Source organism: Leptodactylus fuscus, chromosome 1 (assembly GCF_031893055.1).
Source record: "Leptodactylus fuscus isolate aLepFus1 chromosome 1, aLepFus1.hap2, whole genome shotgun sequence".
In the NCBI taxonomy this organism is placed as follows: Eukaryota; Metazoa; Chordata; class Amphibia; order Anura; family Leptodactylidae; genus Leptodactylus; species Leptodactylus fuscus.
Genome location: NC_134265.1, coordinates 158,755,615 through 158,772,174, shown reverse-complemented (window position 1 = coordinate 158,772,174; position 16,560 = coordinate 158,755,615). Strand labels below are relative to the sequence as shown.

Below are 16,560 nucleotides of genomic sequence, written 5' to 3'. Positions count from 1 at the left end.
TGTCCTAAAATAATTGTTCATTAATCGTGGTAAAATGTCCAATTAATTGTTTTTTGTTTTGTTGTTTATTTGGCCAGCTCTAGATCTGTGCTATATTATCAAATAATATTGATCATGGTATATAGTCATTGGCTTGTGTACTTAGTGGCCTAAGTTAAAGATTGATGTTGCAGAAGGGCTGCATGTTTTGCTGCAAATGTGTGTTTTTTGTGTGTTGTGTTTTTTTTTTGTTTTTTTTTCGGTTGAAGACACTCTTGGCTTTGGCAAAAGGAATGAGGAAAATGTTTGTTTTGGTACCGTGTTAGCCAGTGGTTATAAAATATAAAAACAAAAAAAACTTTGCAAGTCTTCAGTAGGTGATACCTTTTTTAATGGCTAACTCATAATGATGACAGAATATGACGTTTCGAAGCTTTCCTCTGAGCTTCTTCTTCAGATATAACTAAAAGACACTTTCTAGAGGCTGCATAAATATGCAGCCTCTAGAAAGTGTCTTTTAGTTATATCTGAAGAAGAAGCTCAGAGGAAAGCTTCGAAACGTCATATTCTGTCATCATTATGAGTTAGCCATTAAAAAAGGTATCACCTACTGAAGACTTGCAAAAGGAATGGTAAGAATGAAGGTAGCACTTATTTGTCATCCTTATGCTAAATTCACTCCTGACGTCGGTTAAAAAAAAGTTTTCAGATTTTTTTTTTTTTTTTTTTCTGGGAATAAAGATCTTTTAATATTCACAATGTATGTGTGTCTGAAGGACAGAAAAAAAGATTAATGCAGCTAGCCTTCTCCTTCAAGCCAAAATGACTGATAGAAGAAATAATAGACCAGACTCTACTGCACAGTACATAAGAATACTTATCACTAGAGATGAGCAAGTATACTCAATCAAATACCTTGGCCGCATAGCTCCCGGTGCAAAAACACTTCCGGGGCATCAATTTTTTACTACCCCCTCCCACCTTCCCTGGCGCCGGGAGCTATGTGGCTGAGGTATTCGATCTAGTATACTGATCACTACAGTGCATTTAGACAGAATAAAGCAGATTACAAACAGCAAAAAAGTTTGTTCCCACACATCTCTGTTCAGAGACTGTCACAGTGTCAGTCTAAAGTCACTGGACGAAAAAGTCCTACAATACTCTGCACTCTTGTGAACCTAGCATTGCCTGCGAAAGCTTTAACTAGTAAATTCCTATTTGTGTAACTTACCGCATTGTTAAATTTTGCTAAAAAAACCAAAAAAAGTCCCAAAAAAATGTAATGATAATGAACCGTCTACATTAGGTTCTGTTCACATTTGTGCTATTGTTTTTCATTATTCTACTCCATTATAGGAGCAGAGTAATGAAAATCGCACAAATGCTGGTTCTAAAACCTCAGACAGGACAGCGACCTCCAATAATTACAGTATATTGGGATCCATCAGGTTCTTGGCGTTTTTGACAAGCTCTGCAATGGAGGCATTAACTGGTCCTCCAGAGAATGTGTGTCCCACAGGGACCAATTGTAAATCCAACTTGTGATGTACAGTATGTATTTTGCATGCCCTAAATTTCCCAGCATATATTATGTCATTTCCTCATTGTTTACAGGTTCTTCTTATAGATACATAGCTGTGTATCTCCTGGGATTATTTTACCCTTATTTGCACACAATTTATCATGTATGGGCAGTTTTTGAGATGTTCACACCTATATTTGGACGCAGTGGTACAGAAATTCCACCAGATGTTGTGATGGGTGCCTTTCTCGTTATTTGCACCGTTATCTTGATGACTTGTTTTGTAAGTATTTGTTGGTGTAACGCAAGCGTGTGTGCGTGTGTGTGTGTATATATATATATATATATATATATATATATATATATATATATATATATATATATATATATATATATATATATAATGTGTGTGTGTTATGCTAAGGCTTATCGTTTTATAAAATAATTCTTTGATGTATAGGTAGATAGGGATTGATAGATTGATCTTGGTATACAGAGAGATTCCAGATTCTGAACTACCACTAATAAAACTTTTAAGATTTTCTTTATGTATTGTTTTCCTTTTCATATTTTAGTTAAATGGCCCAATAAATAATTTAATTTATGCTTTTTAACCAATTATTTTGATTCATTGTGATAGTTTGATCAAAAATAATGAATATTTGATATACATAAACATTACATTGTTACATGTGAATTTACTGTTTTTATCTTTGGATTAAATGATATTTGTTCTCTTTTAGATCAAGTTTATTTACCTTGTCAAAAGTACCAGAACTTTAATGCTATTGTTGGCTGGTGTATGTGGTGTGACATTCATCCTTGTGTGTTCTGGAGTGTTCTTCCCCTACAGTGCCAATATGGACAGTCCCAAGCCAAAGCGAATCTTCTTACAGGTATTTAGGCATTATGCTTATGGATGTAGATCAGATAGATGTATGTATGTATGTATGTGAATAGATAGATAGATTGATTGTAATATATGGGTCAGATTATAAAATCCAGCCCCTCACATGCTGTCTGCCTTTACAAACGCTTGTGAAAGAATGGGTCCCTCTAAAGAACTCGGTGAATTCTAGTATGGTACTGTAAAAGGATGCCACTATTGCAACCAATCAGTTTCTGAAGTTTATTCTCTCTTAGACATTTCATGATGAACTGTGAGATCATTGAAAAGTGGAAGCATTTAGGAACTACAACAACTCGTAAAGTTACATAACAGAGGGCTGAGGCAGCTAGCGAAAAAAAAAAAAAGGGTGCATTCACATGGAGTACGTATACACCGTGTGAGATTTTGAGCGCCGTATACGCTCACATTGATTTCAATGGGAGCCGGGATCGTATACGCCGCGTTATTTTGCAGCCGCAAAATAACGCGGCGTATACGATCCCGGCTCCCATTGAAATCAATGAGAGCGTATAAGGCGCTCAAAGTCTCACACGGCGTATACGTGCCAGGTCAAGCGGCACGTTACTCCATGTGAATGCACCCTTATAAAAATAATCGTCAACAGTCTGCTGACTCTAACTGCAGAATTCCTGCTCTGGCATTAAGATTGGCAAATAAAACTGCTGGTAGCTTTGTTACATTGGATTCCATGGCCAAGATCTCTATGTAAGTCCTACATCTCCAAGCACAATTCCAAACATCAGATACAGTGGTGAAGCCTGACTGCTTCAGCGTAGCAAGACATTTTCTACAAACGTTGTCTATGACCAGCCTCACTAGTAACATCGTAAATCTCTCGTAGACTGCAAGTGATTGCCCTAGGGTAGCTAATAAAATTGTAAAAATATTTATATATATATATATATATATATATATATATATATATATATATATATATATATATATATATATATATATCCAAAAGTTCAAATCGACCCCCGTTTACCTAGAATACATATAAAAGTAAAATATTACTGTGAAATACATACACTTTAGGTGTCTCTTTGTCCAAAAACACCCAGTCTACAAATGTATAAACATGTATACGGTAAATGCTGTAGCTGGGGGGAAAAAAACCAAAAGTGGCAAACCACCATTTTTTTTTTTTTTTTTTTTCTCTGATTAAAAACTTGAACAAAAAGTATCCAAAGCAATAGCAATTCCCCAAAATGGTATAACTAAAAAGTATACCTGGCCTGGCAAAAAAAGACGCCCTATGCCTCCCCATACACAGAAATAAATAAATTAACCACTTCAGTACCGGGCCAATTTGCGTTTTTTTTTTGTTTTGTTTTGGGTTTTTTTTTGTGATGTGTGGTTTTGAGGGCAGTAACATTTTTCTCATACGTCTCATTCAACTAATTTCTGTGTCTTTTTTGGGGGGACACACAGGGCTTTGTTTTTATTTTTTTATTTTTGAATGTGTTTTTAATTTTTTTTTATATCTGGGAAAATATAAACATAATAGGAGGGAAATTGTCTGGTTTTCACTTTATTTTTTTTTTAAATTTAACACAAAGTGCTACTGAAAAACTTTATAAAATAGTTTTTCCTCTCCGTTACGGAAATTTTTATTTTGTATGGTGTTGTCGGGGGTGGGGCTATAACCTTTAATAACGGAGTTTTATTAGCGTATTTTATTTTTTTTTAATTATTTTATTTACTTTTTTTTTTTCTTAAACTTTTTTTTATTATATATACCGTATTTTTCGGACCATAAGACGCACTAAGGTTTTAGAGGAGGAAAATAGGGAAAAAAAAAAATTTAAGGAAAAAAAAAAATTGGTGAAATATTTAATAACCTAATAATATAATATTTCACCAATGTAAATAGAACCGGGGGCTTTCGGACACAGGGATACCAAATGTGTATGTGTTTCACAGTAATGTTTTTGTTTTATATGTATTGTAGGGCTATGGGGGTGATTTGAACATATCTATCTATCTATGTAATCTATCCTATCTATCTATCTCCTGTCTGTCTGTCTGTCTGTCTGTCTATCTATCTATTCTATCTAATCTCATCCATGGATGGAAAGAGACACCCTGCAGTGAAGCTATGTAAGAAGAGAAAAAGGGGCGGGCCAGACGGGTGAAGGAGGTGTGGTTTTCTAAGCAAACTTGAAAACACACCTCTTTCACCTGTCTGGCTCGTCCCTCCTTCACTGCCTCTCAGATGTCGCTTCTGCAATGATGCCACACAGGCAGGGAAATAGGGGCGGGCCAGACGGGTGAAGGAGGCGTGGTTTCAAGCTTGCCGAGAAAACCACGCCTCCTCCTCCCATTTGGCCCGCCCCTCCTTCCCTGTCTGTGTGGTTTCATTGCCGGAGCCAGATCTGAGAGGCAGTGAAGGAGGGACGAGCCAGACGGGTGAAAGAGGCGTGGTTTTCTCGGCAAGCTTGAAACCACGCTTCCTTCACCTGTCTGGCCCGCCCTTACTTCCCTGCCTCTCAGATCTCGCTCCTGCAAACACGCGACACAGACAGGGAAGGAGGGGCAGAGCAGGCAGGCACCGTGCTGCTCTTCTTTTCATTCGCACAGACGGGACACAGACGCTGCGCACGCTGCATTCGGACTATAAGACGCACACACATTTTCCTCCCATATTGGGAGGAAAAAAAGTGCGTCTTATAGTCCGAAAAATACGGTAGATTTTTTTTCAAGATTGTGTCCCCATAAGGTCATAGGAGACCTTTGGGGACATCTGATCACTTTTTTTTGTTAGGGTGGCTGATTTCTCCTACAACTGGGGCTGGTACATTTAGCATCAGTTGCAGGAGGAATCCAGCCTCTTGCACACTGTTCTTAGACTTACAGAGCTGATCTGGGTAGGACCCAGCAGCTGTTGTAAGACTCTGACACCAGCGGATCATTGAGCACTGTATACACAGCGATCAAGAAGGCAGGGAAAGGAATAAACCTTCCCTGTCTTCTCTCTGGGAGCTACAGCTGAAGTTACAGCCGGCTCCCAGCTTCAGCAGCTGCACGATTTTATGCAGCTACTGTGTTCTGACTGGACGTACCGGTACGTCCTGTCAGAACTAGGCGACCACTTCCCGGACATTTATAGTCTATGGGCGGTCTGGAAGTGGTTAAAAAAAGTTACAGGTGTCAAGAATATGGCAACTTTCAGGGAAATTTTTTATTTTTTTTTTTACAAAGTTTTTGATTTTTGTTAATGGGTTAAAATCCAAATAAAACCCTATGTCCCTGGAATCGTACTGATATATAGAATACAGATGACGTCATTTTGGCAACAAAGTGAACACCATAAAAACCAATCCTCTAAAAGTCGCACAAATGCACTTTTTCTTTTTCAAATCCACCTTATTCTGAATTTTTTTTCAGCTTTCCAGTACATTGTACAGAATAATAAATAGTACCATTATGAAGAACAATTTCTCCTGCAGACATTAAGCCCTTGTATCGTTTTGAGAATGGAAAAATTAAAAGGTTATGGGGTTTGGAAGGTGGGGAGTGAAAAACGAAAATCAAAGGGTCTTCCAATGCTGAAATTTTGATCTTTTAGAATATTACATCCACTGAAATCTTTGAACCCCGTCTCATTTCCTTAGTTGTTATTTCTTGGAGAAGTCCCCAGCACTCAGGGTTTCTCCCTGCACTATGATGTTTCCTGGGTGTGCTCAATAAAAGACACGAACAGTACAAATGTGTTTGTTAGATTGTGTTTGGCTATCATTATGACTTGGATAACAGTCAGACCACATTTTATTAGTACACAGATCCAGGTAATTCTAAGGGGTTCACTTACTTATTTTTGCAACTGTAGGTTATCTTTAACATGCTGTGCTTGGATAGAATTAAGTTTTGCTTAAACATACTCTGCAATAGGGTAAAGCTTAATACAGTTTGCTACACTCTGATCTACTCTATGAGCTAGAAGTTGTCTTTACATATATACAGTATTCTTATGTATCAATATTAATTTTCTAATGCTTCAGCACACAGCCAGGATCTTCCACAACTTGAATGGAGATGTGGTAAAGCAAGATTCTGGCATCTGGATAAATGGCTTTGATTACAGTGGAATAACACACATCACACCTCATGTACCTGAATTAAATGATACAGTCAGGGCCCCATGTAGTGACGGTCCTTTCTGCGGGTTCCCTTGGTATTTTCCTGTGCACTCATTACTCAAGTAAGTATATGTTTAATATTGGACTAATCTCATTGATATATCCTCTTATTCCAGTATGTGCTGAGCAGTATGCAGGTGTTCAGTATAGCGAATGTAGCACCCGTTGTTTGCACTTGGCTTATAAGTTGGTGCACTTTTATGTTATGAAAGTGATTGTATTCTACAGTGTTTAGTTACAACTTGGTTTGGCTCACATTAAGTGCTATAGGTGCAGTAATATAGAATAATGTGAACATATGGAATGGAGCGTAGCTGTGTACCCAGTGTGTATATTCATGAATGTCAAATAAGAAAAGATTTTTTTTGTTTTCTGGCAAGATTAAATAGATCAGCTCAATAGTTTTTTTTTTTTTTTTTTTTGTTTTGTTTTTTTCCCCCCTTAACAGAAAAAATTGGTACATTCCTGCACCCCCACCTCCAATCTCAGAGGACATGGATTTTAAGATGGAATCCAAAGAAGAAATGCCCTGGGGTGCTATACGCCTGAATTTTAAAATTAAAGGTGAGTGCCCTGTCTTATTATTATTATTATTATTATTATTATTATTATTATTATTATTATTATTATTATTATTATTATTATTTTTCATATAACCCTGTTATAACATAGAATAATATCTAAGAATGAGATGCAGCATGTTTTCCTTTCTGACAGGACCCAGCCATATAACAGTGTACAGCCATCCACATGAAACTTGTGTACTGTCCAGCTGGTCCTTGGGTGATGGGATACCAGTATCTGGTAGTGAGAGAGAATATTTTATATATTATTCCCATGGCCTGCATGCTCCTGCATGGAAATTCTGGATTGAAGTTAAGGTAAGTTATTGCACAACTCAGATTTCACTTCACTTTTTGTGCTGATCTGAAGTTATGTCATGTGTTCTACTCTGTTCACACCCAGAACTACAATCCAAATTCTTTTGCAGTGTTTACGCCTTTTTTTTTTTTTCCTTTTCTAAATTCAGAGTCAGCTGCATGTGTACGTTATTTGGTGTCAGTGTAAGCAATCCCCATTTCCCAATTAAACAGTACACATCTGTTATTGTGCAAAAGAACAAACCAGGGCCGCAAAACTATGAACTTCATTAGTCACATGCTTACTTCTGGCCTCCATGAATCCAACTTACACAACACTCTGTAAATAATAATAATAGTCTACTATATTTTTGATATTATTAGTCTAGTACAGGGGTTTGTAACCCCTGAGGAATACTTCCCAGAGTCATTGAGGGGTCGGCATTTGGGCAAACTCACCAAGTGCTTTTGTTCAGACCAAACACATCAAGAGGGCCACTATTTAACATTAGATTGTGTGCAGGGGCTGCTATGGGACACTGTACTGTGTGTAGGTCACTCTGGAACATAATACAGTGTGGAGGGTGCACTAGTGCACTATGGGGCATTATTCTGTATGGCGGTGTGTTTTTGCGCAACAACACAGGCAGTTTTCCAATAAAAGTGCAGCTTTACACCTAAGGGTGCTCCTGGACACATACATTACCACTAATAGAGGGCTGCACACGTACTTTCATTGCTTCTAATGGGAAAGTATATGTGCGCCCTGGTATATAGCAGTAAATGCATGCGTCCAAAAGCATCTTGTGGCAGCACTGCTGTGTTTACGGTTTTTCGTTACATCAGTTATTGTACAGCACTCCAAATAACTCATTCCATACAAAAAAGGTTTTCTACTCTTGGTCTTGTACATGCAGTACTAGTAGTGACAGTTTGCTGCAAAGGGTTGTGGTTACATCAAATATTTTACAGCTTGGGTGCTCTGATTACAATGATTTGTTGGATTAAAAAACTATAGATAAAAACACAGGGGTTTCCCCATCTCACAAAATTAATATCATAACCCAGTGATATACTGTCACTTTCTGATCAATGCGGGTCAGACTCAATTCACTTAACTGTAACTCTACTGCAGTTCCTTGTGCAGAGCATGGCTGCACTCAGACATCCGCCATTAATTAACTCAGATGTTAGCACATTATATATGACTCCCACTCAGGAGCTGAGTAGGCATCATGGCCGCCAGGCAACCTGGCAGCAGAGTTCATGATGGCCTCTGAGATGCCAAGGTCAGATATAGTCACGGCATCTGAGAGGTCAGTTTAAGAACAGCACCTCAAAGTGGGAGGTTCCCAAGATTACATATAAAAATAAATACACAAAAACAACAAAAAAGGTCAATAAATCTCCCCATGTCTGAAAATGCCTATACTAATAAAATCCAGAAATAGATTTATGAACCAGATTCTCCCAGAGCGGGAGAATGAAAATCTAAGTACCCAAAACAGCCTTCTAAAAAGCTTAATATAAATTTATCAAAAGTCATACATTTCCCTATTGTTTGTCAATAAAAACTGCAAATTGCTCCACCAAAAAACAACCTTTAGGCTAAGGCCTCACGTGGTTTCCCACAGCAAAAACGCGCTGCATCCAAAACCGCGGTGGCAACACATCGTGGTTCGCCTGCAGCACTTTAGACAGAAAGTTCAGAGGTTTTCTCTGTGGACTCCGTTTCAATTAAACCTATAGGGAAACCACCGATGTTTCTGTAGGTATAATTGACATGCTGCGGCTTCCGCTGCAATTTTGGAAATCTCGATGTGTCTGCAGCATAGTTTTTACCACAAATTGGGCATGCCGCAATTTTTTCCACAGCATTTGCGCCACGTGAAGTTCACAGCCTTACACAGCTTTAAGCTGGTAGCACATGACTGTGTGCTAACTGGCTGCCATTAATGAATGGCATGAGGGACACATGGATGTCATCCGTGTGCCACCCGTGTACTGGCCGTGTTTCTGTGGCCCCTTTCATTCAAAAAAATAGGAGCCGTGGAAGCGGGCCCACAAAAAACCCTCAAAAAAACCTGGTTAGCGCACTGAGCATTCATGTGGTCGTATGCCAGGGGGCTTACATAGAAATAGAGTAAGGTTACAAGTGTCTCAATATGGCAAAAAACAAAAACTGCCAGAAAATGGCACATCTGTGATTTTATTTACAATTCCACCCTGAGTTTATTTTTTTTTTTTAACTTCCTCCAGCTTCTCGTATATCATTTCGTATGTCATATTACTTGTCATATTAAATAGAAAGTAGAGTTTGTTTCCATAAACGGAAAAATATTAAACAGGAATATTGAACGGTAAAAATTTTTTTAAAAAAGGAGAGAAAAACAGAAAGTGAATAAAATGAGAATAAATGCACGGTTGTCCATTTTTATTTATTTTTTTAATAAACTGTCTGGTAATATATCACATAGCTCTTGACTATTCTTCTTTTCCAGTGTTCAGATGGACACCTCGATGGAATGGTCACCATTGCAGCTGCTTCACATTATTTCTTTGGGGAGAATCAACACTCGCCTGAACTTGACTCTTTACAGCAGAGATTCCCAAACTGGAGTTTTCCGTCCAGCTGGGTCAGTTCATATAAGCAGTATGTGTATTGATGTCTTTCTGTGCAAGCATCACTCTAGTGCTTGTATGTGCATGTACTATAGCACCAATGCTAAGGTGAAGGGATTATGGAAAAAGCATTTACTATACGACTTGCAAAGACAAGTGGACCACCGCCGATACTACTTCTGATATTTGGGGAGTTGGTTGATTTCAAGGTCCTCCAAACTGCACTGAATTTTCTAGAGGACACAGAAAACAATTCTGGATAAACATTGAACTTGAATATACTCTGCGTATTTTGAGTTACTGACATGCAAAGAAGAACATTATATATGGAGTTTGTAATATTTTTCACACTGGAATAACCCTGTTTACATCATGTCTGTGGTCTAAGCTAATATTACGTGTTCTGCATGTATTATACTGTATACTGGAGCAGCTAGTCCTAATGGTTTATGTGCAGTGTCTTACAAGCTGCTGCTGTTTGATTCCTGCATTGTCATATATGATGTAATACATGGAAAGCAGAAATTGGCTTATCCATAAAGAGGCTCCTCTCTTTACATTAGCTTTACAAAATACATCCTGGAGGCAATACCCAAAAACCACTTTGAGATTTTGTATTTGGTCATTTAACAAGGATTCCACTGCAGCCATATTTAAAAAGGACATGTTAATTCTCCTATAGCAGACACTTGCAGTTGCTATGAAACTTCATTGCTGGAGCGTCTTTTCTTAAAACTGCATTGTGCCCTTCTTTTATTACTCTTGTGATAGATTTAACAGTCTAAGGGTGCATTCACACTGAGTAAACGCTAGCTTATTTTGTAGAGTAAAATTACACTTGTAAATTTTGCTATCCCATTGACTTCAATGATATTTTTTTACAAGTGTAAAAATACGCCTGTAAAAAATACGCCTGTAAAATGTCATTGAAGTCAATGGGATAGCAAAATTTACAAGTGTAATTTTACTCTACAAAATAAGCTAGCGTTTACTCAGTGTGAATGCACCTTAAGGGTGCATGCACACTACGTAACGCCGGGCGTGTATGAGAGCCGTACACGCCGGCATTACGGCAGACTGCCGAACACTTCCCATTCACTTCAATGGGAGCGCTCGTAAACGCCGCTGTTACGAGCGCTCCCATTGAAGTGAATGGGAAGTGTTCGGCAGTCTGCCGTAATGCCGGCGTGTACGGCTCTCATACACGCCCGGCGTTACGTAGTGTGCATGCACCCTAATAGATCCAGCACCACCAGCATATGTGTCTTTACCCTATAGCACTGCTCAGCCAGTCCGAACAGTATCAGAGAGACACCCGCCATTAGCAAAGTCACAGAAATTTCAGTTGTCCATTTATTCATACATTTCCATGGGAGATAACTGGGAGCAAGCACAATTCAGATTTATGAGAAAAGATGCTGCATTTCTGATCTGTTTTACTAAGTATATGCACACACTATAAAAGCATGTCAGGACAACCTCTCTAAAAAAAATAAATAAAAATTCAAATTAATATGAAAAATTTCTGTATCATGAATCACCTAATCAATAAAAATAAATGAGGATTATTTCTTTTCTTTTTTTTTTTTATTACATTTTTAAAGGAGTTAATACCTCAGGATAAATGTTTCTGAATATTTTTTTTTTTTTATATATTTTTTTTAGGGGTCAATCACTGCCATATCTCAAATTGCTGCTAACAGTCTGTTAGACTGTTAAAATTGTTAGTTGTTAATGGCCACATGGTTTTGCACTTAAGCCTGTCTGCTAAACTTTATTTTTTTATTTTGCATACATCCATAGTGCCTGTCGCTTCACTTATTTGTCACCTACTGCCACTGATCAAATCTGTACAATAGAAGTCTATGGTGAGGGGGAAATAAGGAGTTCCTCAAAGGAGCGAGACAATTCTATTTCACAACACAGATTCCAACAGAAATAACTCATTTAATTCTCTCTCTCTCTGCACTATTGATTTATCCAAAAATTTGTGTTTTTTTTTTTTTAATAAACTCAACCTGTCTGCTCTTTATGGCATTTGTGTTGTAGTACATAGTGTATTGTTCCTCTGCTATTCCTATTATAAATGTATGAATAAATTGATAACCGAGTATTACCAGCACAGGATGTGTCCCTGCAGAGTCTGACCCTGTCCAGTTATTTCGGCCGTACCTACCAGAAGAATCCTGGCACTCATTTCATTGATTCTGTGCTTATATATAAAAATGCAAGTGTTACTGCAAGATGTGTTTTGGCTAAGCCTTTCTCATTTACCAGGCTTGACTGCATAAGTACACACATTTTATAATAAATAAAGTATCTCCCAGTTGTCAGTTTAGAACAAGAGAAAGGGTGTAGGGCAATGCTTGACTGACACAAAATCATTGGGTGCACGATCACTGTAGGAACTGACCAAACTCTCAATTCAATGTATAAAGAAGGATTTGTGATGACGCTCCAAAGAATTAGCGGCAGATGACTTATTATCAGTAGTCAGATCATAGGAAAGCGTATACAATTCAGTTATAAAATACTGCTGCAATGTTTTGGGATTGAGTCCCTCCATCAGGCATAGGAGTGCAAGGCGATGTGACGTCTCAAAAAAAATTAATTGGGGTGGTCATGTGGAGGAATTTCTTGATGGGTCTTGAGTAGAGATGAGCGAGCACTGTTCGGATCAGCCGTTCCGAACAGCACGCTCCCATAGAAATGAATGGAAGCACCTGGCACGTACACTTTGCCGGTCGCCGTGCCAGGTGCTTCCATTCATTTCTATGGGCTGATCCGAACAGTCTTCGCTCATCTCTAGTCTTGAGGCGTCACATGTCCTTCAACTCCTATGCCTATGCCTGATGAAGGGACTTACTACTGAAATGTTGCAGTAGTATTGGAAAACTGAATTATGGTATACATTTTTTTTTTTCCTATGATGTGACTAATTATCTGGATATAATTGTTTGGAGTGCTGTCACAAATCCTTCTTTGCCAGTTGTCAGTTTATTCTTAGATTTCTAGGAGTGATAAAAGACAACATATAGCTATAAGGATCAATTGCACACAGAGTTTTTTTGGCAAGGATTTTGCTGAATCTGCGTCAGAATCCGCCTCTAAAAAAAGCCTCACCATAGAGTTCTGTGTTCTGCTAGCTTTTTTTTTTTTTTCACTAGCGAAGTTTTTCCACTAGTGGGGAAAAAAAAAAAAAAAAAAAAAGTCATTACCCTTAGGACTCGTTCACACAGGGGGCGGATTTTGGCACCGAGAGTGACGCGGGGAGCAGCGTCACTCTCGGGTCAAAACCCGCCTGCCATGCCCATCGCAGTCGTGGCCTCCCCCTCCGGAGTTGGCTCAAATGAATGGGCCAACTCCAGAGGTTGCGAGCCGCGGAATCCGCCTAAAGAAAGGGCAGCTTGCTGCTTTTTTGCCGCTAGTGGTCTCCATAGACCATTGTATGGAGGTGGATTTTGAGGCGAAATCCGCTGTCAAAATCCGCCTCCTTGCCACCGTGTGAACTAACCTTTAGGGTCCATGCACAGTTTTCTGGCGAGGATTTTGGCACTGAATCCGTGTCAGAATCCACGTGGGAAAAAATGCCTCCCCATAAAGGTCTATGGGTTCTGCTAGCTTTTTTTTTTTTTTTGTTTTCTCTTCCTCCTACTAGCGGATTTTTTTCTGCTAACGTGGAAAAAAAACAAACAAAAAACTTCAGGCGGATTCTGCCTGCAAAAACGGACGGGAGGCAGAAAATCCACGTGTAATTGGCAAATTTCCTAATTCCAGAAGCAGATTTTTTCCTTGCCAAAGAACTGAAAGTCTGCTAGCAGAAAAAGGAACTCATTGAAGTCAATGAGGTGTTTTTTTTTTTTTTTTGAGGGCTGAATTTCCACACCAAATTCAGCACCATTTTCCTTCATGTGAATGCACCCTTGAGAGAAGATGTTCCAGAGACAGTGAATGGAGCAGCTGTGCATACGTGTGGCCTGCCACTCAGTTCAGGTGGGGCAATGGGACTCCCATCATGTGATCGGTGGAGGTTCCCGTTGATCAGCATTTTAGTCACTGGCTAGGAGGTAACTCCTTTAATGCTCTGAAATGCATGGATGTATCCCATTCTGCATGAGGATTAGTTTTCTGCTTGTATCTTTTGTTTTATTCATTTGATTTTAATTGACTGTTTTGTTCATACTTGAATTCTATGTGATTTGCTGACCAGATCTATATTTTGTGACATTTGTTGTAAACTTTTTATGGCTGTATAACTCCTCTATAACCATGTTATCTGTTAAATTACTGCATCAGCTGCTAAAATTTTTCCACAGAGCGCCTTATTTTCTGTTTCAGTTATCGCAATAAACTTGTAAAATTTATGACCAAATTGAGAAACAATTGTAATATCTGTTGTATTGATATCCATTGCAACACCTCAAAGCATATCAAAAACCGCTTGCAATGGTTTAACCCCCTATTGACGGCCAGTATGCCTTTTACAGTTAAAACAAACAAAAAATAATCACTAAAGGGATTTATTCCAGTACATCTGCCGTTTTACGGTACTCCATTGGATGGCATCATACCACTGAGAGAAGTAAATGCTCCCTGTTCTCAGTGGCTGGAGATGGCTAAGGGCTTGGAGCAATGATCGGAGTCTTCTGTGTCTCAGATTACTGTGCAAATACTATAAATGTGTTTGGTTTTTTTGGTTCATCTTTGATCACTGTCCATGTTTGGAGAGCTGAGAAAATAACCATGTCAGCAAGCGCCTTTTGGTGTCCCCACACAATCTCCAGGCTTTCTCCCTGTCATCATTAAAAGCCAGAATACACATCAGTAGTATATAATACACAAAGTAGTTCGTTCACTAGGTACTTGAAAAATACTGCATGTTTACCCCAAACCAATTATAGAGGTGTGCACAATGACAACAGGCTACAACCGTAAAAATTAAACAAAACAAACCAGGAACCACCACCTGAATCCCCCCTGCTTGTATTGACACCAGAAGCAGAATTATTTGGAAACTCATAGGCCCATCTACAGAGCGATTATCATGTCTTTACAGAAAACGGTTATACTAGTGTCTTCCTATATTACTCCATGCTGCAAGTGCAGGTGCCTGTGGGAAAGTAAGAAGGGGGAAAAAAAAAAAAAGAGCAAGAAGGGGAAAAAAAAAAAAAGAGCAAGAAGGGAAAAAAAAAAAAAAGTTGGTTTCCATAATTCCCGATCCTTAAACTAAGTTTGGTGAGTCTTAAGAGCAGGCAGGGCCTGGTGTAAAATGGAAAACATAAAACAGTAGCGATCCATCTTCTACTTATTCCTACTTACAACAGCTTTCAGGGAGCCAAATTGATCACATCAATTAAGTTGCCATTTTTTGTTATTTTGAAAATGTAAAATATGAATTTTTTTCCCAAAAAACTATATTGTGAATGTGTCATCTGTAATGTTATGCCTTTAGAAGATCATTCTCTCTTCAACTTGCTTAACTCTTCACAATAACAATCATTTTGATCACGGGTGTCCAAACTTTTGCATGCCACTATAAGTACTTCCTATATTCCCATTTTGTAGCCATTTTTGACTTTGACTCAAAAAAACCCCTTGCAAAATCTGCAACAACAACAAAAAAAAAAAAGGCTGTTTTTGCAGCGTGGTTCCTCAGCCTTAGGGTGCGTTCACACGATATAAAATGGAGCGCAAGCTGGTACGTATACGCGTGTCAGCATTTTGCGCACTCAAAAAGATCCCATTGATTTCAATGGGAGTTACGAGTGTATACGCTGCGTTATTTTGCGCCCGCAAGAATTACGGGCGCAAAATAACGCGGCATATACGCTCGTAACTCCCATTGAAATCAATGGGATTTTTTTGAGCGCGCAAAATGCTGACACGCGTATACGTGCCAGCTTGTGCTCCATTTTACATTGTGTGAACGCACCCTTAAAGTGTGTTGCCATCTGACTGTTAAAGAGACATGTGCAAACATGAGTGAATTTTCTACTATACCAAATCAGTAGGTGGTGGCAGCGTGTACCAGGGATACATGTACTGATTTGGCTACTAGGAACCCAACTCGCATACACATTTGTCTAACAGTCAAACAGCAAACACACTTAAAGGCAATGGATCTGTAGAACATACAGGAACCAACATTACAGGGAATGCTTTAATACAAAACATTCAGTAGTTACAAAAGGAGGCTAAACAAAAGCATTATAAATAGAGATGAGCGAACACTGTTCGGAACAGCCGATCCGAACAGCACGCTCCCATAGAAATGAATGGAAGCACCTGGTACGCAGACTTTGCCGGCGGCTGGCCGTTTCCATTCATTTCTATGGGAGCGTGCTGTTCAGAACAGCTGTTCCGAACAGTGTTCGCTCATCTCTAATTATAAACAACAACAAAAAAAAGGGACAAAAACCTTAACGTGGACCTTTCATCAGATTGGGCACAGGCAGTTCTATATACTGCTGGAAAGCTGACAGTGCGCTGAATTCAGCGCACTGTCGGCTTTCCTGATCTGTGCCCCGG

The 16,560-nt window shown here is 38.8% G+C and overlaps 1 protein-coding gene across 1 annotated transcript in view; it reads left to right on the top strand.

The window, feature by feature from the left end:
- ERMP1 (endoplasmic reticulum metallopeptidase 1) overlaps nucleotides 1-10,803 on the top strand; it is a 33,653-nt gene extending 22,850 nt beyond the window's left edge. Inside the window, exons 10-15 of the mRNA XM_075278909.1 lie at nucleotides 1,594-1,784; nucleotides 2,245-2,397; nucleotides 6,413-6,612; nucleotides 6,999-7,114; nucleotides 7,268-7,431; nucleotides 9,912-10,803. Coding sequence (XP_075135010.1) covers nucleotides 1,594-1,784; nucleotides 2,245-2,397; nucleotides 6,413-6,612; nucleotides 6,999-7,114; nucleotides 7,268-7,431; nucleotides 9,912-10,076 — 989 coding nt within the window. The 3' untranslated portion in view covers nucleotides 10,077-10,803. The remainder of the gene's footprint in view (nucleotides 1-1,593; nucleotides 1,785-2,244; nucleotides 2,398-6,412; nucleotides 6,613-6,998; nucleotides 7,115-7,267; nucleotides 7,432-9,911) is intronic.
- The last annotated feature ends 5,757 nt before the right edge of the window (nucleotides 10,804-16,560 follow it).